General features: G+C 40.4%; 1 protein-coding gene across 1 annotated transcript in view; it reads right to left on the reverse strand.

Moving 5' to 3' along the window:
- Positions 1–23,764, reverse strand: part of LOC138741243 (cell adhesion molecule DSCAML1-like) — a 352,860-nt gene that overhangs the window by 1,878 nt on the left and 327,218 nt on the right. The window contains exons 4-6 of the mRNA XM_069895004.1: positions 11,969–12,115; positions 5,119–5,397; positions 598–873 (exon numbers count right to left, since the gene is read on the reverse strand). Coding sequence (XP_069751105.1) covers positions 598–873; positions 5,119–5,397; positions 11,969–12,115 — 702 coding nt within the window. The remainder of the gene's footprint in view (positions 1–597; positions 874–5,118; positions 5,398–11,968; positions 12,116–23,764) is intronic.

The following is a 23,764-nucleotide window of genomic DNA, read 5'->3' on the forward strand; positions in this document are numbered from 1 at the left end:
CAGGTACATGGATAGGTAAGGTTCAGGCATATGGGACTAGATCAGACGGGCAAATTGATCAGCATGAATGGTGGGGGAAAAAGACCCAAATGCCTCCAATTAAATGAAATACTCTGAATGCTGCAACGTCAGAAATGTGGCAGCCAATTTATGTGATGAAGGGTCACACAATGTGGAAATAACTAGACACCTTGTCATAGCTCTGACGAAGGGTCATTGCCCTGAAATACTACCTCTGCTTTTCTCAATTGACCTGTTGAGATTGTTCAGATTCACGGAGCCTGCAGTTTTCTGACTTTCCACAGATGAGTATCTTTCTTGGTGCCTGTTATATCTATCCAAGGGAAGTAAGAATGGCCTTGGCTTAATATCTTATCTGCAAGATGATGCTTAGGAGAGTGTAGCACTCCCTCTATGATCAGTTAACATATTACAGTTAAGGACAGGAGCCCAAGTCACTAGACTGAAGATACTCAAGACCCACTGAGCTACTGGATGTACGATATATTGATAGGCAATGAGGACAGCTTTGAAATCTTGTTCTAAGAGAGCTCAACACCCACATTCATGAAATCTTGAGGGCTTCAAAGCATTTACCTTCCAAGACAATTATGGAAAAGTCTTGGGCTGTCTGGGACTTCCTGGTAGCAAAGCACTGATAGGCTCCTGAGTGACTCTTCTGTGCAGATGTGATAAGAAGAGTTTCGTTGTTGATTCCTCGAATAGAAATGTAACCGTCGGGAACCACAAGCTCGGTGTCTCGGTACCACCTGACGACATACTCGGGGGAACCTGTCACACTGCACGAAAGAATTACAGTGCTGCCGATTCCAGTTTTTAGCTTTTTAGGGGTCACTGTTACTCTCAGTGGATCTATGAAGGTGACACAGAAACAAGAGGAAAAATAATCATCACCATCGCAGGATGTAGTAGAACATAAATACATGGGCTTACCTTGGATCATCTTTGACTGGGTATGCAGAATGTGCGCCAGCCCAAGTGAGATCAAGCCTAATTTTAGACAATGGACAGAAGAGATTTGAAGTACCTTCTTTTATCCTGAACATGTCTCAGAAAACACAAGATAATATTGCAGCCAAATCGAACGCATCAAGCTGTTGCAACTGACAAATGAGATAGATCACTCTGTTGTCAGTGGTCTTGCTTGTGAGAGTCATCAGAGACAACTGCTGCTAAAATAAATCCATAGAAATGTTTAGATCCATCTGGATATGTAGATGATTCAGTGCCTTGTTTGGAAGATGATGCTTACAAGTGCACTGAAGCATCAGTCCAAATCTACACTCAGATCCTGGAATCGACACACCTCCACCTCAAAGAGGAAGTGTTCTCATATGTAATCAACATATTGCAATAGTCATAAAGAGCATTTTGTTGGACAATCTACGTTAACCATATTTTAAGATACTGAGCTCTTGATCAGTACTTAATGTACAAAAATTTTAAAAAACTTCTTCTCAGAAAGTAGTGATCCCAATAATCTTTGTGAGATCTTTCAGTTCAGCAATGAATAAAGACTAATGTGTCTGGCCCATTCCTAGCCCATCTGATCTCTCAATAGAAAGACCTGGAGAAACTTTCCTAGGCTTTGGAAATCATAAAACAAAAGAATTCAGTCAAAATAAGGGGAATTTTTGGATTTGAAAGGGACAGAGTGACACAGTTAGTGTAGTGGTTAGCACAATGTTATTACAGCACCAGCGACCTGGGTTCAAATCCCACGTGGTCTGTAAGGAGTTTGCACGTTCTCCCTGTGATCTGTGTGCATTTTTTCCAGGTGCTCCGGTTTCCTCCCATCAGCCAAAAATGTACAAGGTTTGTAGGTTAATTTGTGGGCTGGAAGGGCCTGATACTGAGCTGTTACTTTCTTTTAAAATTATCTTTATTGAGTTTTATCAGAAAAACAAACAAAAAAAAAAGCAGTAAATCAATTGCGATGAAACCTTTGCAGATTTACAAATCATAAAATATGGAACAGTAGCAATACTACTTAATTCTAAATCCAATAAATGGTAATACATACAATATTATAAGGAGTAAGTAAGAAAAAATGAAAAGGAAAAGAAAAAAAATTCAAATCCACAGCAAACACAGTTAAAATTCATATTGCAAGTAGTGTTAAACCCGAACAAGTGGCCTCAGGGGATCCAAAACAAGCACAGCCAGTGACATTCATCATTGCACCTCATTAGTCAAATTATGGAAATGAGTTATAAATGGGCCCCAAGTCTTATCAAGAAATCTTGATTTTCATGACATTCTGCCTAATTTTCTCCAGATTTAAAAAGGACATAATATCCAATAGCCATTGATTATGTGTAGGTGGAACTCATCTTTCCATTTTAACAGAATTGCTCTTCAGAGAATGTTATAACCTGTCTTTGATTAGAAGGTTTATATCTTTAGAAAATAGTGCAATTACTGGACGGATCTAAAATGATTCTAAATATGGTTGAAAAAGTTCAAAAACTATGCTGTGACTTTAAAAAAATTAATAATTATTATAGATTATTAACCTCTTTCTATACTTAACACTTTTGATCTCACTCGGTTAAGATCAGTGTTTTGCCAATAGACCAGCAACTGGGCTGTGATCTGTACAATCCTCTTCCAATCATAAGAGAGGTGAATATTGTTAAAATCTGGACACTGCATAGGAGTAGACTGAAGTAAAGATATAGAGAGAAAGGGGGAAGAGAGAGACAGAGCAAAAGGCAACAGGGGGTAGAAGAAGGGAGTGGGGGTTAACAGAAACCAGAGAAGTCGATATGAATGCCATCCAGTTGAAGGCTGCCCAGATAGAAAGTGAAGTGTTGTTCCTCCAATATGCAGGTCACCTCATTCTAGCAGTGGATGAGACCATGGACAGCCATGCCAGCAAGGGAATGGGGCAGGGAATTGAAATTGGTGACCACTGGGAGATCCATGCTATTGCAGTGGACCTCACCTCTTCACCCCTCCCTATCTTCTTCCACATCTGGATATAGTTTATCTGGAATCAGGCCTGGAGCATCGGTAATATATCTTTAACTCTTATGGATGCTGTGAGACTGGCTGAGTTCCTCCAACAATTTTGTGCTTTGACCAGAGTAGACTGAATCCTGCACAGTCATTAAAGTACCAGCATAACATTATTTTACAACCCAAGCCCATAACCATGTTAATCATTCACACCAGATAAAGTGGGCTTAATCAGGGCATAGTTCTTGAGTCAGTTGTTCTGTGGCATTCAGAAACCTTCTCAGCTTTGTTCTGTAGCTGGAGGAGCTTCTGAGGAAGCGAAATGCCTTTGAAAGAGAGGACTATAGAGAAAGAGATTGCAGGAGATGACAACTATAAACTTATTTTCAGGCTCAAAAAGCCTGCTCTTTTATGCCTGGTATCCCATAAGGGCTTGAAACATACAAATGGATTGTGAATTTCTGTAAACAGATTACAGTTAAACCATGGTTATCTAGAATTCAAGCAACCGTAGCTTCAAACAACCAGTAAAAAAAAAATTGTGGATAACTAACAGCTAAAAAATATGTAAGTTTAAAGTTGACATTAGTTCACCATTAGTTCACCAATCGCACAACATCTAATCTCAAGTAACTGGAAAATTCACTTATACGGCATCTAACAATTCCTGTAGGTGCCGGATAACAGGGGTTTTATTATAATTAATTTCTTCCAGGATGAAATATCAAACATAGTGAAATAAAATCCCAGGAAACATACAACAGGCCAATTGACAATTGGCGTATGTACATCACAAAACCGTCTCCATTCAATCCATCTCAAGTAAAACCTCACCAATACTGATCAGTCAATGCCCTACTTATGTTCTAGGTGGTTCTCATCCCATTCAGAGTCTGACTCAATGAGCAATCATTGGGAGAAGCTTCGGGTCAAAGCATCAATCTCAGATGACTCTGGGGTCCCAGGATTGGCCTTTCACTATGAGACTTGAGCACCCCAATCCCTTCTACAATGGGAAACAGAAATAAAATTGCACACTGCACAAATGCCCACATGTGTTTGTGGACTCCCATCTCTTACAGATGACCACAGATACAAACTATTTTGCATTGCTCTTGTTTGTGAGGACATCGTAGGATAGTTTGATAGCTGTGTTTCAAGTTTTAATCTTAACTAGAATGCAATTAATGATTGACACATTTATATAAATTTACACATGCATTTGTGAATAATCAACACTAATTGCTCTCAACTTTGAGCAGGCAATTAGAAACATAGAAACATGGTACATTATGGCACAAACACACAGGCCTTTGGCCCATGATGTGCTGACCTATATATAATTAAAAAGCTATATTACCAGAAAAAGCTGCACTAAAAACCACCAAAACCCTCCCAACCTCATAACCCTCTAGTTTGCTTTCATTCTCTTCCTATGTTATATCCCCCTATTTTACCAGCCTCCACCACGTCTCCACCAATTCATTCAAGGCACCCTCAAGTTTCTGTGTAAAATTCTTACCCCTGATGTCTCCCTTCATTTGCCTTCCTTCACTTTGTACAGATGTCCTCTGGTGTTTGTTACTCCTGCCCTGGGAAAAAGGTGCTGGCTGTCTACCTTATCGATACCTCTCACAATCATGTAGACCTTTATTAATTTATCTCTCATCCTTCTTTACTCCAAAGAGAAAAGCCCCAGCTCTGTTAACTTTGCCTCATGAGACATATTTTACAATCCAAACAACATCTTGGTAAATCTCCTCTGCACCCTCTCCATAGCTTCCACACCCTTCCTGTAATGAGGTGACCAGAACTGAACACAATATTCTAAGTGCAGTCTCTCCAGAGATTTATAGAGCTGCACCATTTTCTCATGACTCTTGAACTCAATCTCCTGACTAATGAAGCTCAGCATGCCATAGGCCTTCTTAACTATCCTATGAACCTGTGCAGCAACCTTGAGTGATATATGAATTTGGACCCCAAGGTCCCTCTATTCATCCACACTCTTAAGCATCCTACCATTAACCACGTACTCTGCCTTCAAGTTTGACTTTCCAAATTGTATCACCTCATATTTACTGCAAAAAAAAACCCCTGAACCGTGATCACAATGGAAACCCAGAATGTCCTTACCAATTACTTTAATGATTCCAGTAACCTCTGCTGAGCCAAAGGTGTTGGTTACTTCACAGATGTAGTTCCCACTGTCCTCCACTCGTAAGCTGTTGATCGTCAGGCCTGTAATGCGTTTGATCCACCTGCTATCTACAGACAAGGGCCTGTTATCTTTTAGCCAGCGAATCGTTGGGTTTGGGTAACCTGAAGCAATGCAAGGAAGCTCCATAGTTTTCCTGGTTTTAACTTCTTTGGACTGAAAACTGTCCAAGACTGTAGGCGCTGATTCCATAGGATCTGTGGAGAAAAACAGGTGGGCGTTTGGTCCTCGTCTCTGGAACTGAGTCTCCTGTAGTTCATCCTCATTGTCCTTTGCAATAAAGGAAGGAAGGATGAATGGAAATTATAGAAGGGGAAAGAAGAACGTTAAAAAAAGGAAGGAAAGGAAATGGTGCAAGAGACAAAGGGAGAAATGTTCAGGGAAGGAAAGAAAATAAAAGGGAAAACAGTAAGAGATAAAGGATAATGTAAACAAGAAAGAAATGAAACAGCAACAAATTTGACAAATAAAGTGAAAAAGAGAGACATGCTTGAATAAAATTTAGACACAAGGACAAAAGGTTTGTCATATAAAACATTTGTGTTTCTTTTTAATTTCAGTTTGATTGAATTTACTGCTTCCTATGAGGATAGCTGTTAATACCAATTCTAATCCTAAATTTGTTTCCTTGCCATAACCATCAGAGGTTGTTAAGATCAGGGTACAAGGCCCAAACCGGTTAGGTATCCTGGTTTTCACCCATGCGTCCTGGGTTCAACTTCTGGTATGGGAAGCAGTAATTCTATGGGTGGCAGGGTTAGCGTAGCAGTTAATGCAATGCTGTTACAGCGCCAGTGATCAGGACCTGGAGTTCCAATCCCCCACTGTCCATAAGGAGTTTGTACATTCTTTCTGTGTCTGCGTGGGTTTCCTCTGAGGGCTCCGATTTCCTCCCACCATTCAAAATGTACTGGGGGTTTTTAGGTCAATTAGGTGTAATTGGGTGGCACAGGCTTGTGGGGATGAAATGGCCTGTGAGTCCAAATTTACATATTTTTTTAAATTAAAAATTCAACCTCTCTCAGAGGGTCAAACATATTTGAAACTCTGTTCAAGACAAGTTCAGATGAAGCAGTCTTTGAATCTTTAACAAGGGGGCAGATTGGCACATCAGTGGCTTCAGTCCTTCTGCTAAACCTTCTCCCTCCTCTCCCCACCGGATCTCTTCCGCCATCAAGATGGAGAAAGGAACAGGGGGAACGTTAATGGGGTCAGATAAGAACAGTGGGAGGCAGCTTATGTCAAGCAGGTTCAAACTATCTATTTGCCTGCTGTAAATAACTCGCAACTTTGAGCATAATGTTGCAGAAAGATAAACTTTTGTTTCATAACTCCACATATAATTCAGCATATTCATTTATGTTACGGCTTCTGTCCTCCATCCTTGCTCCAATCAATAAGTAATTATTTGAAATGTTTGTGAGCTCTGGATTTAGAAATGACAATGGTCTTTTGTTCTGAATCACTAGGCTAAGATCTCATACATCAATGTGTCGAGAATATTTTGAGATTCAGTTTCACAGGCTCTCATGACTGAACCTTTCCTGTCAAACCCCATCAGAATTTTATTTTTTATATCAAGATCACTTCTCATTCTTCTGAGTTCAGGAGAGCGTAGGTGCAGCATACAGTACTTCATGTCTCCTCTTACAACAAACCCACAATCTCAGGAATTAACCTGGTGAACCTTTGTAACATTTCCTTGATCATGCATATATCTTTCCTTAGAGAGGGAGACCAGATCTGTGCACAATAATCTTTTTTTAATTTTTTAAAAATTTTTCACACTATGAACCATATTAACCAAAATACACACAAACATTTCCCTCTTGAATATACACAGTCTTTCCCTCCCCTTTTCCCCCTTCCTTCCCTCCCTCCTTCCCACCCCCCTCCCTGCCCACTAAACGTTCAACATATACAATACAATAAACCCATTAAACAATATCATCACACAATGAAAATAAACAAGAAAACTGGGTCAGTTCATTTCGTTTTCTTCTCATTCTGTCATTTTAGGGGGTGGAGGTCCACGTTAGGCCCTCTCTGTTGTGTTCCATGTATGGTTCCCAAATTTGTTCGAATACTGTGAAATTATTTTTTAAATTATATGTTATTTTTTCCAATGGAATACATTTGTTAATTTCTATGTACCATTGCTGTACTCTCAGGCTCTCTTCTGATTTCTTGGTTGACATTATACATTTTTTTGCTACAGCTAAGGCTATCATAATAAATCATTTTTGTGCTTCATCCAAATTGAAGCCTAGTTCTTTACTTCTTATATTACTTAGAAGAAAGATCTCTGGATTTTTTGGTATGTTGCTTTTTGTGGTTTTATTTAATACCTAATTTAGATCTTCCCAAAACTTTTCCACTTTCTCACATGCCCAAATTGCATGTACTGTTGTTCCTGTTTCCTTCTTACAGTGAAAACATCTATCTGATACTGTTGGGTCCCATTTATTTAACTTTTGGGGCATGGTATATAGCCTGTGTAACCAATTATATTGTATCACGTGTAACCTCATGTTTATTGTATTTCTCATAGTTCCGGAACATAGCTTTTCCCATTTTTCATTTTTTATCTTTATGTTTAGATCTTGTTCCCACTTTTGTTTGGGTTTACAGCTTATTTCCTCATTCTCTTTCTCTTGCAGCTTGATGTACATGTTTGTTATAAATCTTTTAATAAACATTGTGTCTGTAATCACATATTCAAAGGAGCTTCCTTCTCGTAACCTCAGGCTACTTCCCAATATGTCCTTCAATTAGGTTTTCAGTTGGTGGTATGCAAACATTGTACCATGAGTTATACGATATTTGTACTTCATTTGCTCAAAAGATAATAAATTATTTCCCGAAAAACAATTTTCTATTCTTTTGATCCCTTTTTTCTCCCATTCTCTAAAGGAAAGGTTATCTATTGTGAAGGAGATTAGTTGATTTTGCGTCAATATTAATTTTGGTAGTTGATCATTTGTTTTTTTTCCTTTCTACGTGAATCTTCTTCCAAATCTTGAGCAGATGGTGCAGTACTGGTGAATTCCCATGTTGCACCAGCTTTTCATCCCACTTATATAGTATATGTTCAGGTAGCTTCTCCCCTATTTTATCTAGTTCTAACCTGGTCCAATCTGGTTTTTCCCTTGTTTGATAAAAATCTGATAGATATCTTAATTGTGCTGCTCTATAATAATTCTTAAATTTTGGTAGCTGCAAACCACCTTGTTTGTACCATTCTGTTAAATTATCTAGCGCTATCCTCGGTGTGTCCTCCTTTCCATAAGAATTCCCTTATTATTTTCTTTAGCTCATTGAAGAATTTCTCTGTTAAGGGAATTGGTAACTATTGAAATAGGTATTGTATCCTTGGGAAGATATTAATTTTAATGCAATTTACCCTTCCTATCAGTGTTAGTGGTAAATCTTTCCAATGTTCTAAGTCATCTTCTAATTTCTTCATTAATGGCTGACAATTTAATTTGTATAGATGGCCTAGATTATTATCTAGTCTAATACCTAGGTATTGGATTGCTTGTGTTTGCCATTTAAATGGTGATTCTTTCTTAAACTTTGTGAAATCCACATTGTTCATTGACATCGCTTCACTTTTATTTGCGTTGATCTTGTACCCTGATATTTCTCCATATTCCTTCAATTTCTTATGTAATTCTTTTATTGATAATTCTGGTTCCGTTAAGAATACTATGATGTCATCTGCAAATAGACTGATTTTATATTCCTTCTCCTTTATTTTTATCCCTTTTATTTTATTTTCTGTTCTTATCAGTTCTGCCAATGGTTCAATTGCTAAAGCGAACAGTGAGGGAGACAATGGACATCCTTGCCTAGTTGACCTGTTTAATTTAAATTGGTTCAATATATATCCATTTACTGTCACCTTCACCATTGGATAATTATATAATGCATTAATCCAATTAATATATTTCTCTGGTAGGTTGAACCTCTGTAATACTTTGAATAAATAATTCCATTCTACCCTGTCAAAGGCTTTCTCTGCGTCTAAAGCAATAGCCACTGTTGGCGTCTTATTTCCTTGTGCTGCATGTATTAAGTTAATGAACTTACAAACATTGTCCGTTGTTCGTCTTTTCTTAATAAATCCAGTTTGATCTAGTTTTACTATTTTTGGTACACAGTCGGCCAATCTGTTTGCTGATAGTTTAGCTATTATCTTATAATCTGTGTTGAGTCAAGATATTGGTCTATACGATGCTGGTGTTAGTGGATATTTCCCCGTCTTTGGTATTACTGTAATTATTGCTGTTTTACATGAATCTGGCATGTTTTTTGTTTCTTCAATCTGGTTCATTACTTCCAGGCGAGGAGGAATTAATAAGTCTTTAAATGTTTTATAGAAATCTACTGGGAGTCCGTCCTCTCCAAGCGTTTTATTGTTCGGTGGCTTTTTTAATATATCCTGTATTTCCTCTATTTCAAATGATTTTATCAATTTGTTTTGCTCCTCTTGCAATTTCGGTAGTTCAATTTTAGCTAGAAACTCATCTATTTTGTCTTCTTTCCCTACGTTCTCAGTTCGGTATAACTGCTCGTAGAATTCCTTGATGTTTTCATTGATCTCTGTTGGGTTATATGTAATTTGTTTGTCCTTTTTCCTTGATGCCAATACTGTTCTTTTAGCTTGTTCTGTTTTAAGCTGCCAAGCTAGTATTTTGTGCTTTTTTTCTCCTAGTTCATACTACTTCTGCTTTGTCTTCATTATGTTCTTCTCCACCTTATACGTTTGTAGTGTTTCATATTTTATTTTTTTGTCCGCTAATTCTCTTCTTTTTGTTGTATCTTCCCTTCGTGCTAGTTCTTTTTCTGTACTTACTATTTCCCTTTCCAGCTGTTCTATTTCCCAATTGCAGTCCTTTTTCATCTTAGTTACATAACTTATTGTCTGCCCTCTGATTGCATCCCATAATATAAATTTGTCTTTCATTGATTCCGTATTTATTTCAAAGTACATTTTAATTTGGTGCTCAATGAATTCTCTAAAATCCTGTCTTTTAAGTAACATGGAGTTTAATCTCCATCTATACGTTCTTTGTGGAATGTGCACAATAATCTTGAAGCAGTTTGACCAGTCAGACCAATAAAGCACACCATTTGCCTTCCTAATTATTTGCACCTGCATGCTAATTTCCCTTTGCACAGTGACACACTTCAATTTCTATCTGTTTTAATTTTGTGGATGAACTCATATTTTTCTGTTATATTCTCAATACCAGTTCCCTCCCATCCACTAAACCCAACCATATCCCCCTGAAGCCTTTCTGCATCGTCTTCACAACCCACATTGATATAGATTGTGTGGCGCCATAGTACTGATCCCTGTAGCACTGGTCACAACCACCCCCCCACCCCCACCCCAACCACCTGGAAAACAACCTGTTTATACTGTTCTCTTCTTTCTGTTCATTAACTAATCCTCAACCCATGCTGGCATTTTATCCCCTCTACCATGCATCATAATTTTCTTTAATATTCTCTTGTATGGCATCTTATCAAAGAACTTTTGACATTCCAAATACATAATTTTAACTGGTCCATTCATGTCTTCTCTGCCAGTTACGAGCTCCAAAAATGTAGGTTTGTCAAACCTGATTACCCATTCAAAAATCCAATTTTACTGCTCAGTCCTATTTCTTAGTGTCTTACTATCACATCACTGACAATCGATTCTAAAATTTTTTCTGGCATTAGATGAAAGCCAAATAGGTGCTTAGTACCAGTTTTTTCTCCCCTTCCTCAAATTGTAAGTTGCATTCCAACCTGTAGGAACCACTTTAGAATCTGATCGATTCGCAATAATGCTTAGGGGAAGAGCGAGAATGGCTTTGGCACTAGGCTGTAGCGCTACAATGTACTAAATGACCATACCAACATTTTCCCACATATCTCCTGCATAAAACCAATAGCTTCCTGGCTTTAGGGCTTGAGTTTCACAATGGCTGTTGTACCTCCTGGATGATCTCTGAAGCCCAAGGCTCACTTCTATTCCTAGTGGGCAGATTTCAGAGATCTGAAATACTTTGGCAGTGGTCAGGCTGATAAATCTCTCTCACAGACAGAGCACAATCTTTTAAACACAAAGACCAAGGGAAAAATTCACAGCTGTGGAAGCATTACTAATAGCCCTGAAGGACTCATACTGTTAACCATTTCAATTTCCAGCCCCTTTCCAATATCTTACTGTAAAACAAAAAGCATCAAAGAAAATGAAGAAATAATATCCTTTCAAATGTAGATGCTTCTGGGATTACAGTGATCCAGGTCTGCAGAAGGAATGGAGAGCATTTGGCTCATTAGGCCTATTAGGCCTATACATGCTTTTTAAAAGAACTGAACAGTGGTCCCTTTCTGTTGACACTTCCATTTTATTTCCTTAAATTATTTCAATGGCCTTGTTGAATCTGCTTCCACTAGCCTTTCAGAAGAGCCCATCACCAGATGAAAATATTTATTTCTCTCCTTATTATTTTTCCAAATATCTTCAGTCCATGATCCTTTTTGAATAGGAAATGTCTTCTGTCCAAACCCCTTATTCATTTTGTATTTTTCTATTACTTCTCCCTTAAATTGTATAATTCAAATTTCTCTTGTCTCACACATATCTGGGGTGGGGGGAGGGGAACACCTGGTCCAATTGCTGTGACCTTTGAACCTTTCCCCAAGTTTTCTGGAGATTGTGTTATATTGGAAACATTTTATGAGATAGGATGGAAAGGCGCCCCTTACCGGAAACAGAGAGGCGGGCGCCATTGCTCTGCCGCGTCTCTCCGCTGTATTTATGTCTGGTGATACACCTGTACGTGGACAGCGCGTCCTCCTTTTGTACATCAGATATGTACAAGGCTCCATACGACGTGATGTGGAATCTATTCCCTGGAGACAAAGAGAAACAAACCATTCACCTTCTTGTCAGCAATCAATGTCAACCAGTAAAGGACTCAAACTGATGTTCAGCAAAGGCTGTCTGACAATGTACTGGGACATAATTTCATCAACATCTGGAGCGCTCAATCGTAAATTGTTATTTGTAATAATTAGCAGGCAAGGAGCAAAAACAAGATTGTGAATTTTATTCAAGTGAATTTGATCCTTGAGCACATTCACCCTTTCAGTAAAAGTACTTGCATTTCCATGATCTATTTCACGGTCTGAAGATGTCCCTTGCTATTTTGCATCGAATGGATTAGTTTTGATTTGAGCCATTGTCACAATGTAGTTAATATGGAAAACATGAACATTCTAAGCACCCACTTATTAACCAATAAGTAACTGCAAGATTATCCATTTCTTTAGAGATTTAAATTCAAGTGCAAGTTTATTTATCATATGATTGTATTAGTACAACCCGATGAAACAGCATTCTCCGATAGACATATCACAAAAATAAACGATACATATATGCAGAGTCTATATACATATCGTATATATTGTGTAATTGATGATATCATGTGATAGTCGATCCTTTTTTTTGGCCCAAAAATCAGGTGTTTTTGTATGACCCATGTGAAAGGGGACTCCTCAATTTTTGGCTCCAACAGCTCGCTGATCCCATGACCCGACGGCCCGGTAGCGGACCATTGCCTCGGCCACCCACCTACCGGAGATCATGACACTCTGGCCACCTGCCCACTTGAACTCCTGTCGGCCTGACTGCGGACTTACCATTTGGTCCTGGCTATCCGAGCTCCCAACACCTTGAATGACACATGTACTTACGATGTCAAAAGTTTGACCTGTGTAAAAGTTGACCTTCCCTTTTTGGCCCGAAAAAGTGGTCCAAAAATTTGACGATTACATGAATATATATGGTATATATATTCCAGTATATGTATATGAAACATCATTAATAAATAGTAGAGTCACAGGGAGTTGTTTTAGCAGTTCAGCAATCTAACTGTCCACGGAAGAAGCTGTTCCTCAGCCTGGTGGTGCTGGCTCTGATACTCCTGTATCTCTTTCATTGCACGAGTAGCTGAAAGATGCTGTGTCCAAGGTGGTTCAAGAAGAAGATTAATGGTTACACATGAACCACGACACCAGAAAGAATTCCATCTGCCATATTGACGAGCCTTGGCTTAACATCCATGGCACTTTACTCAACCCTATTTTTTCTCTGCTCGCCTCATGATCAAACAACACAAATGACTGGAAACACAACTCATTTGAATTTGCTTATGAACCAGGAGTTCTCTATTTCCTTCCTTAAGTTCTCTTGGCATGATTTATATTTAGCATTTAAAGGTTTAATTCAATAGTTCCTTGCAGAAGATGCCAGAATTAAAGCAACAGGAGCCTTGTGGCTGACACAGCTAATGAAATGCAGAGCACTTAACAAAAAAAAAATAAAATCCAGAGGATAGAAATGTGAAACAAAGTAAAATTTGCTCAAAAAATAATCTCATCAGGCAGCATCTGCAGAAATGGAAATTCAAGATTCAGTTCAGTCTCCTTTCGTCAGAACTATTGGTGAGGAGCTACCTGGGTTTTGCGCTCACACTGCAGACAGAATGGAGGTGATCTTCCCTTTCATGATAGGAGTGTCAAAGACAAGACAGCTTACATTGAAGGTGAGTGGGAAGAGTTTGTGAAGGGATCTGAGGTGTGATGTTTCTTTTCACACAGAACAATTGATCATTAGAATGTGTTACCAAAACAATTGGTGGGAGAAGCATTGAGAACCGAAAGAGCTAGGGATGCAAGTATAGAGTTCCCTAAAAGTGGCAACTCAGGTGCACAGGTGGTGAAGAAAATGTTTGGCACATTTGCCTTCATGAGGCTGGGTATTGAAGACAAAAATTGGGATCTCACAAGACCATACTTAGAGTACCATGTAATTGGCCAGCTCTAGGAAGGAGACCAATAAGTCAGAAGGCGGTGTGGCATAGATTCACCAGGATGTTGGCAGGATGAAAGGGTTTGAATTGTTGGGAGGTTGGACAGGTTGGGTCATCAGTCCCTCCCTCCAATGTTGACGGGTGACTTATAGAGAGTAATTTCTCACAGATTTCTTCTGAGGGAAGTAGGGGGGTATGGGTTTAAGGTGAATAGAGTGAGATTTAAGAGGAATCCAAGGGGCATCTTTATCATATATCTGGAATGAGGTGCCAGAAGAAGCTGTAGAAGAGAATACAATTACAACATTTAAAAGATATTTGGACAGACATATGGATAGGAAAGGGTATGATTATTCAGGCAATTGTGACTAAACCAGAATGTCAGCTTGGTCAGCATGGATGAACTAGACTGAAGGGCCTGTTCTGTGCTGCATGACTCTATTTGATTAGACCAGTGGTTCTTTCCACTCACATACCACTTTAATTATTCCCTATGCCATAGGTCCTCTGTGATTAGTAAGGGGTTGCTTAAAGTGGTATGTGAGTGGGAAGAAAAAGACTGAGAACCTCTGGATTAGACACTATAATAAACAGAGGCATTTAATCCTAATGGATACTCTAAGTGTAGTCCAATGGGATTAGTGCAGATGATCAAAGATAATGCCATGGACTTGGTGGGCCTTAGGATTCACTTCTATACTGTACTATTCTATGATTCTTGCTGAAATCCGAGACTCTCAGTTGTCTTGTCAAAGCTTTATTTCGTGTCTTGAAATGGTGATGTTAAAGCAGATAAAGCAGATGTGGCAATGTAGAGCTGCCCCAATGACCTGCATTCAATTTGATCACCGGTGATGTCTGTGTGGAATTTCCAAGCTCTCCCTGTGGCTGCGTGGGTTTCCTTTGGAAGTTCTAGTTTTCTCCCACATCTTAAAGACTGGTTGGTTCATAGATTAATTGACCCCAATAAGTTGTTGCTAGTTTGTCAATGAGCAGTAGAACTTGGGGTACTTGATGGGAATGTGAGGAGAACAAAATGGGATTAGTATCACTGGCTGGTTGCTATTTGGTGCATTCTCAATGGACCAAAAAGCCGATTTCTGTGATGTATGACTAATAAACCATCAGACATCAAAATCAAAAATATAAAGCAAAAGATTTTGACTAACTTTTTAAAAACATTTTAGAAAGTAGAACATAATAAAATTGGATTCTCAGTATTCTCAGGAGGGATGGTGAGCAGCCAGATGTGTGGTCCATGTTGGGACCAATGACATGAGTAGGAAGGATAAGGAGGTGCTTCAAAGAGAGTTAGGCACAAAGTTTAAGGACAGGACCTCCAGGGTTGTGATCTCAGGAGTGAGGCTAGAAATGGGAAGTCAATGCAGCTAAATATGTGCTAAAGAGATGGTCCAGGAGGGAGGGCTTCATGTTTTTGGAGAACTGGGCTCTGTTCCAGGGAAAATGGGACCTGTTCCAATGGGACAGTTTGCACCTTAACTGGAGGGGGACTAACATCCTTGTGGGTAGATTTGCTAGTGCTGCTCTGGTGGGGGGGGTGAAACTTGATTTGCAGGGGGATGGGAACCAGAATGTTAGTGAGGTGGAGGAGGACAAAGGTCATGAGAGGACTACATGTATAGATAGGAATCAAAGGTTTGTACATGATCGAAATTAGGGTGTGGATTGGCACATGGCATTATGATATTATTGCTATTAGTGAGACTTGGTTGCAGGAGGGGCAGGACTGGCAGCTCAATATTCTGGGGTTTCATTGTTCCAGGTGTGATAGAGAGGGAGGGATGAAAGGGAAAGGATTAGCATTGCTTGTCAGGGTAAATATCACAGCTGTGTTTAGACAGGATAGGGTATGTCTACAGAGGCCATATGAGTGGAGCTGAGGAAAGGTGTGACCACACTGATAGGTTGTATTATAGACAGAGAGAATTAGAGGAACAAATCTGTGCAGAGATAGCAGATCAATGTAAGAAACAGAAAGTTGTGATAGTAGGAGATTTTAACTTTCCACATATTGACTGAGACTCCTATACTGTAAAAAGGCTGGATGGCTTGGAGTTTGTCAAATGTGTTCTGAAAAGTTTTCTAAATCAATAATAAAAAGGTACAAGCAAGAGTGGATGCTATACTTAATCTCCTATTAGGGAACCAGACAGGTCAGGTGACAGAAGTATGTGTAGGCGAACAGTTTTGGTCCAGTGACCATAATGCCATTAATTTCAAGTTAATTATGGATAAGGATAGGTCTGGTCCTTGAGTTGAGGTTCTAAATTGGAGAAAGGCCAATTTTGGGGAAATGAGAAAGGATCTTGGAAGAGTGGATTGGGATAAGTTGTTTTCTGGCAAGGATGTGTTCAGGAAGTGGAAGCCCTTCAAAGGCAAAATTTTGAGAGTGCAGAGATTGCATGTTCCTGTCAGGATTAAAGGGAAAGTTAACAGGCATAGGGAACTTTGGTTTTCAAGGGATATTGGCCAACTGGTTAAGAAGAAGAGAGAGGTGTAATAACAGGTATAGACAACAAGGAGCAAAGAGAATAGAAAATGTAATAAAATACTTAAGAAGGAAATCAGGCAGCCAAAAAGGCATGAGGTGGCATTGGCAGAGAATGTGAAGGTAAACCAGAAGGGTTTCTACAAGTATATTAAAATTAAAGAATAGAAAGGGACAAAATTGGTCCTGTAGAAGATTAGAGTGGTCAGCTAAATTTGGAGCCTCACGATGGGGGAAGATCTTTTCCAGTTTCTTTGCATCAGTATTTACTCAGGAAACTGGCATAGTGTGTAAGGAAGGAAGGGAAACAAGCAGCAGTGGCAAGGAACATATAGAGATTAAAGAGGAGGTGCTTAATGCCTTACAGTGAATAAAGATAGATAAATCCCCTGGGCCTGACATAATATTCCTCGGATATTAAGGGAGACTAGTGTAGAAATTCCAAGGGCCATGGGAGAAACATTTAAAATGTCCTTAGCCATGGGTGTTCTGGCACCAACCCTCTTTTCAATCTTCTTCAGCATGATGCTGAACCAAGCCATGAAAGACCCCAACAATGAAGACGCTGTTTACATCCGGTACCGCACGGATGGCAGTCTCTTCAATCTGAGGCGCCTGCAAGCTCACACCAAGACACAAGAGAAACTTGTCCGTGAACTACTCTTTGCAGACGATGCCGCTTTAGTTGCCCATTCAGAGCCAGCTCTTCAGCGCTTGACGTCCTGCTTTGCGGAAACTGCCAAAATGTTTGGCCTGGAAGTCAGCCTGAAGAAAACTGAGGTCCTCCATCAGCCAGCTCCCCACCATGACTACCAGCCCCCCCACATCTCCATCGGGCACACAAAACTCAAAACGGTCAACCAGTTTACCTATCTCGGCTGCACCATTTCATCAGATGCAAGGATCGACAATGAGATAGACAACAGACTCGCCAAGGCAAATAGCGCCTTTGGAAGACTACACAAAAGAGTCTGGAAAAACAACCAACTGAAAAACCTCACAAAGATAAGCGTATACAGAGCCGTTGTTATACCCACACTCCTGTTCGGCTCCGAATCATGGGTCCTCTACCGGCACCACCTACGGCTCCTAGAACGCTTCCACCAGCGTTGTCTCCGCTCCATCCTCAACATCCATTGGAGCGCTTACATCCCTAACGTCGAAGTACTCGAGATGGCAGAGGTCGACAGCATCGAGTCCACGCTGCTGAAGATCCAGCTGCGCTGGATGGGTCACGTCTCCAGAATGGAGGACCATAGCCTTCCCAAGATCGTGTTATATGGCGAGCTCTCCACTGGCCACCGTGACAGAGGTGCACCAAAGAAAAGGTACAAGGACTGCCTAAAGAAATCTCTTGGTGCCTGCCACATTGACCACCGCCAGTGGGCTGATATCGCCTCAAACCGTACATCTTGGCACCTCACAGTTTGGCGGGCAGCAACCTCCTTTGAAGAAGACCGCAGAGCCTACCTCACTGACAAAAGGCAAAGGAGGAAAAACCCAACACCCAACCCCAACCAACCAATTTTCCCCTGCAACCGCTGCAATCGTGTCTGCCTGTCCCGCATCGGACTTGTCAGCCACAAACGAGCCTGCAGCTGACGTGGACTTTTTACCCCCTCCATAAATCTTCGTCCGCGAAGCCAAGCCAAAGAGAAGAGCCATGGGTGAGGTGCCGGAGGATTGGAGGGTAGCTCATGTTGTTCCGTTGTTTAAAAAAGGCTCCAAAAGTAAACCAGGAAATTACAGGACAATGAGCCTGATGTCAGTAATAGGTAAGTTACTGGAGGGTGCTCTGGGAAATCAGATATACAAGTATTTGGAGAGCCAAGGGCTGATTAAGGATAGTCAGTGTGCCTTTGTGCATAGTAGGTCATGTTTAACAAATCTTGTAGAGTTTTTTGGAGAGGTTACCAAGAAGTAGATGAATGAAAGGCTGTGGATGTTGTCCACATGGACTTTAGTAAGGTCTTTGACAAGGTCCTACATGGCAGGTTAGTTCAGAAGGTTTAGACACTAGGTATCCATGGAGAGGTATTAAATTGGATTCGATTTTGGCTGAATGGGAGAAGACAGAGTGTGCTAGTGGATGATTGGTTCTCAGACTGGAGGCCTGTGACTAGTGGTGTGCCTCAGGGATCATTGCTGGGATCATTGCTGTTTGTTGTCTATATCAGTGATCTGGATGATAATGTGATAAACTGAATCAGCAAGTTTGCTGATGACACTAAGATTGGAGGCATTGTGGACAGCGAGGAAGACTTTCAAAGCTTGCAGAGGGATCTGGACAACTGGAAAAATGGCCCAGAAAATGGCAGATGCAATTTAATGCAAACAAGTGTGAGGTATTGCATTTTCGCACAAACCAAGATATGCACTGAGGAGTGTGGAGGAACAAAGAGATCTGGGAATACCGATGGTTGTAAAGAAAGTTTTTGATATCTTGGCTTTCATAAATCAAAGTATTGAGAATAGGAGTTGGAATGTTATGATGAGCTTATATAAGACATTCATGAGGCCAAATTTGGATGATTGTGTGCAGTTCTAGTCACCCAACTACAGGAAGGATATCAGTAAGATTGAAAGAGTGCAGATAAAATTTATTGGGATGTTGCCAGGTCTTCAGGAGTTGAGTTACAGGGAAAGATTATAAAGGTTAGGACTTTATTTTGTGGAGCGTAGAAAAATGAGGGAGATTTGATAGAGGTTTACAAAATTATGAGAGGTGTAGACAGAGTAAATGCAAGTAGGCTCTTTCCACTTAACTTAGGAGAGATAAATATAAGAGGACGTGGCTTTAGGGTGAAAGGAAAAATGTTTCAGAATCAGAATTTATTGTCATGAACAAAGTTATGAAATTTGGTGTTTTGCAGTAGCATCTTAGTGCAAACATTCACATTACAACCATCCTACAACATTACTACGATATTGCACAAAAACTAAGGCAGTGTCTTTGGTTTATTGATTATTCAGGAATGTTGGGGGGGGGGGGAGAAGCTGTCCTTGGGCCACTGAGTGCACATCTTTTGGCTCCTGTACCTTTTCCCCAATGGTAGCAGAGTGAAGAGGGCATGGCCTGGGTGGTGGGGGTCTTTGAGGATAGAGGCTGCTTTTTTAAGACAGACCGCCTCATGTAGATGTCCTCGATGGAGTGAAGTCTGGTGCCTGTGATGTCACAGGCCAAGTTAACAACCCTCTGGAGTTTATTGTTGTCCTGAGAGTTGCTGCCTCCATACCAGACAGTGATGCAACTACCAGAATGCTCTACATGGTACACCTGTAGATGTTTATGTGAGTCTTTGGTGACACACCGAATCTCCTCAGAGACTTCACAAAATAGAGCTGCTTGGTGATTGTGAATGTGGTTTAGGGAGAATATTAGAGGGAACTTCTTCACTCAGACAATGGTGGGAGTGTGGCACGAGCTGCCATCTGACGTGGTAAATGTGGGCTCACTCTTAAGAATAAATTGGCTAGATACATGGATGGGAGAGGACTGGAGGGCTATGGACTAGGTGCAGGTCAATGGGGCTAGTGGAATAATATTTCAGCACAGACTAGAAGGACCGAATAACCTACTTCTGTGCTGTAGTGTTTTACGGTTCTAATCTATGATTAATGCAGGAAGAGTGTAAACTAGAGCTTGGTGAACAGTGCAGATGTAATGGGTAAATGATTGCAAAACTATGGCTCTCTGTATGATGCAAGATTGAAACATACACAAAGGGCTAGGTCAGGAATTGGAATAAAAGTTCTTTAAAATTACAAGTGAAAAATATATTTTTATATCTATGAAGTTTTGACATATTTACCTGAGGGAATGACAATTTGTACACATAAAACTAATTTCTGAGAGAAAAGAGGTCAATAAGTCATTGAGTTACCCAGCACAGAAACAGGTCCCTCAGGCCAAGCAGGAACTTTGATTTAGCATGTGTAATAGGTGTGGTAAATCACTATTGTATGTATTTGTCTGGTTGGGCACACCCAATGGCCGGCTGTGGCCCTTCCCACAGGCTCCTGTATAAAGGTGACTGCTCCACAGCCTCCTCCTCAATGCAGGGCAGTCGAGCAGTATGGATGTGCCTTTGTTCTATAGTAAATAAAAGCCTATTTGTTTCTCAACTTCAGTCTTTGAGTAATTGATGGTGTATCAATGGGAAAGTTATACCAACTGTAATGGAATTGCAACTTGGCTGCACTGTAACAGCCTGCCGTTAAAAATTACTGAGCCCCATCTCAACCAGTATTAAGCCCAGAAACATTGACAGCTCATTTCTACCCCATGGATGCTGCCTGACCTGCTGAGTTCCTCCCATAGCTCTTTTTATTTTGCTCAAAATCCCAGACTCTGCAGATTTTGTGTTTCTCTGTAGTTATACTGGGATGTTCTGATGATCCAGGATGCAAATCCTGTGTGAACTAAGACTGGTTTCAGAGCCAGAACGATCTAAAGTCATGGTGTCTGTTGTAGATACTGACAGAAGGGGAAGAGCAGATCTTCAGGCACTTTTCCTAATTTAAAGTTGAACAGTGTTTTTTTTTCTCTGCCTGAACGCAAGATGGAAGAAATTGCCATTTTCATAGTGTCAGAGGTCTGATTATTGCCTGGCAAAAGGCTACTAGCAGAAACATAACATTTAGAAGGTATTTAATAAGGTCAACTCAGAGGGGCTGGCTCAGCATTCAATGATGTGGGTCAACAGCTTTAAATTGCTACAAAGCTAAAAGAGTTATTTCAGATTTTGTGTGAGTATTTTGTAACAAAGCGAATGAGACAGATTAAAGAAGAATTTGATTCAGGAACCGATGGCTATCCCTGGATTTGAATGATTGCACAGGAGGACACACTTAATGGCAGGGTAGGTGTGGTAAATCAAGCAGGGATCATTGTTTTAACTCTGAGTGCCACGTAATTGTAAATCAGATCACTCTCCTGCCCCAGGATGGAATGTGAACGAGACTATTTTTCAAGGTAGTTTGCACCACACTGGAAATTCAACAGGGGCATTTACAGATGAAGATTCAAGAGAAAACTAGGAAGCGGATTTAGGATTTTGTGATAAATTCTTTTACACTAAAACTTCCTGAACCCAGCAAGGGATTATTCAGAGCTTGTGACAGTCCATCATCTGGCTTACACATTGGGTCGAAAGTGAGCCAGCAGTCCAGAATATACAGAGGGAATACAGCTAGAGCTACATAAAGTGCCACTTCAGAACCATGGGACAAAGGGGCTTCATGTCCAGCCAGGGATTGTGAGTGGGTTGGCTGCCAGAGCTGGATCCAGAGTTTGCATATTACCAGTTCTTTTTAAATTCTCTAGGTACACAAGAGCAGTGGGATCTAGGAGCATGGGTACATAGTCCCTTGAAAGTGCCATTCCAGGATGGTCAAAAATGCTTTTGGTACACCAATCAAGAGTATTGAGAATAGTAGTTGGGTGGTCATGCTGCAGTTAAGCAAGACATTGTTGACACCCTGTTTTGGATATTGTTCAGTTTATGTCACCATGCTCTCTGTCATCTCCTCTCAACACAGCCTTCCTCTTCCCACCCTCCCTTCTCATCTTGACCACAAGGCCAGGCTTTATTCCAGAGTCCTGACAGCCATGGCTTGCCCCTGACAGTTTGTCCTCCAACATCACAAACATTTCTATGACTGATTCCACCTGCATTGAATTCGCCCATCGTTATTGAATGAAGATCTACTGGGACCAATGCCTGAAGAGGGCGCACAAAATCAGTGAACCGGTGCGGACTCAAAAGGCCAACATGGTCTGTTTCCACTCCGTAAATGGTTATATGGTTATATGTCATAGTAAAACAAAGTAAAAATGTATTTCAGAGTATTAATGACAGTCTGGATAACCCACTATCTCAGTGCCACCAAAATTCCAAGGCTGCTGGATTATCAGTTTTATTATAATCTGCAGTCAAGCCATAATGGGAAAATAAATAGAAAGAAGTGTAAGTTATTCCTACTGCCCTAGACCTTGCCTTGCTTGGCACTGGGATCTCTTCTCTGGGTTCACGTCACATGTACCTTCCTGCCAAAGCTCATCTGTGAAGTATTATGCTGGAATAAAATCAACACAGGTTCTTCCTGGGTTACAAAAGTCTAACTTGCATGCAGCCCACACATACAAGCCAGCATTTGAGAGACTGGATGGGGCTGGATATACTGGCGGCAGCAGGGTTGCAAGTAGCTTCTGCTGGTTAGGATATCACTTCCTTGTGCCTTCTCTTCTCCACTTCCCCCACACCCCCCAAGTAGTAGCAACAATCAAGAGCTGAGTTGAGATGGGAGTCACTTATGGAGTCAGTGAAGTTGGCAGGTGCCTGCTCACTCTACTATCTCATGGTTCTGTGTTCCTCTCATAGACTCTCGCCACCAGATTTTCACTGTTATCAGACTCCTGACTGAACTTCACATGAGTAAAATGATGTCCCCTTTGCTCTGTAGCAACTGATCTCACTCTGTAGCCCTGCACTTCTGTACTGAGCATAAGAACCCTAGATGGATTGCTTGCAAAACATATTTTCTACCTGCACTTTTGTACATGTGAAAATAAAGATGAACTGAAATGAACTTTTTGTTCATCTGACTGACAAACAGTTCAATTTATGAACACTTCCCAGGAACAGAGGTCGTAACCTGGTAACTTCATATACACAAAAGAATTTTAATTTTAAAAAAATACATGATTTAATTCAGTCTGAAACAAGGTAAGTTTGACAAGGAGTACAGGGTTACTTGTGATCTTGGTCAATTCTCCTGCATATCAGGTGTCTCAAGCAACAGAACTCTACATATATTTATTTGCATTTATATTTCGCTTTGGATGATTTGAGCCGTTTGGATATTCTGGGTCTTGTTGTCAGACTTTACCCTGATGCCTTATAGATGGATTAATCAACTCAGAATTTCCAAGATCTATCGCCATCTGCATTTTTGAAATTCATGCACATTTATGAGAATATGGAATATTATTCTATGCCTGTTTCCTGGAGCATTTCTCCATCCCACCTTGAACGTTGAATAGCTACCTCTGAGGATGGCCTCTGAACACTGATCACCTCGCTGGCAGAGAGATTCTTTGATCTTTACGATGGATCATGAGATTTATGGGAAGTAAAAATTGAATTTTCTGTGTAGCGTGCCAAACAGACTACAAAT

The sequence above is a fragment of the Narcine bancroftii genome, chromosome 8, assembly GCF_036971445.1.
Source record: "Narcine bancroftii isolate sNarBan1 chromosome 8, sNarBan1.hap1, whole genome shotgun sequence".
NCBI classification, from domain to species: Eukaryota; Metazoa; Chordata; class Chondrichthyes; order Torpediniformes; family Narcinidae; genus Narcine; species Narcine bancroftii.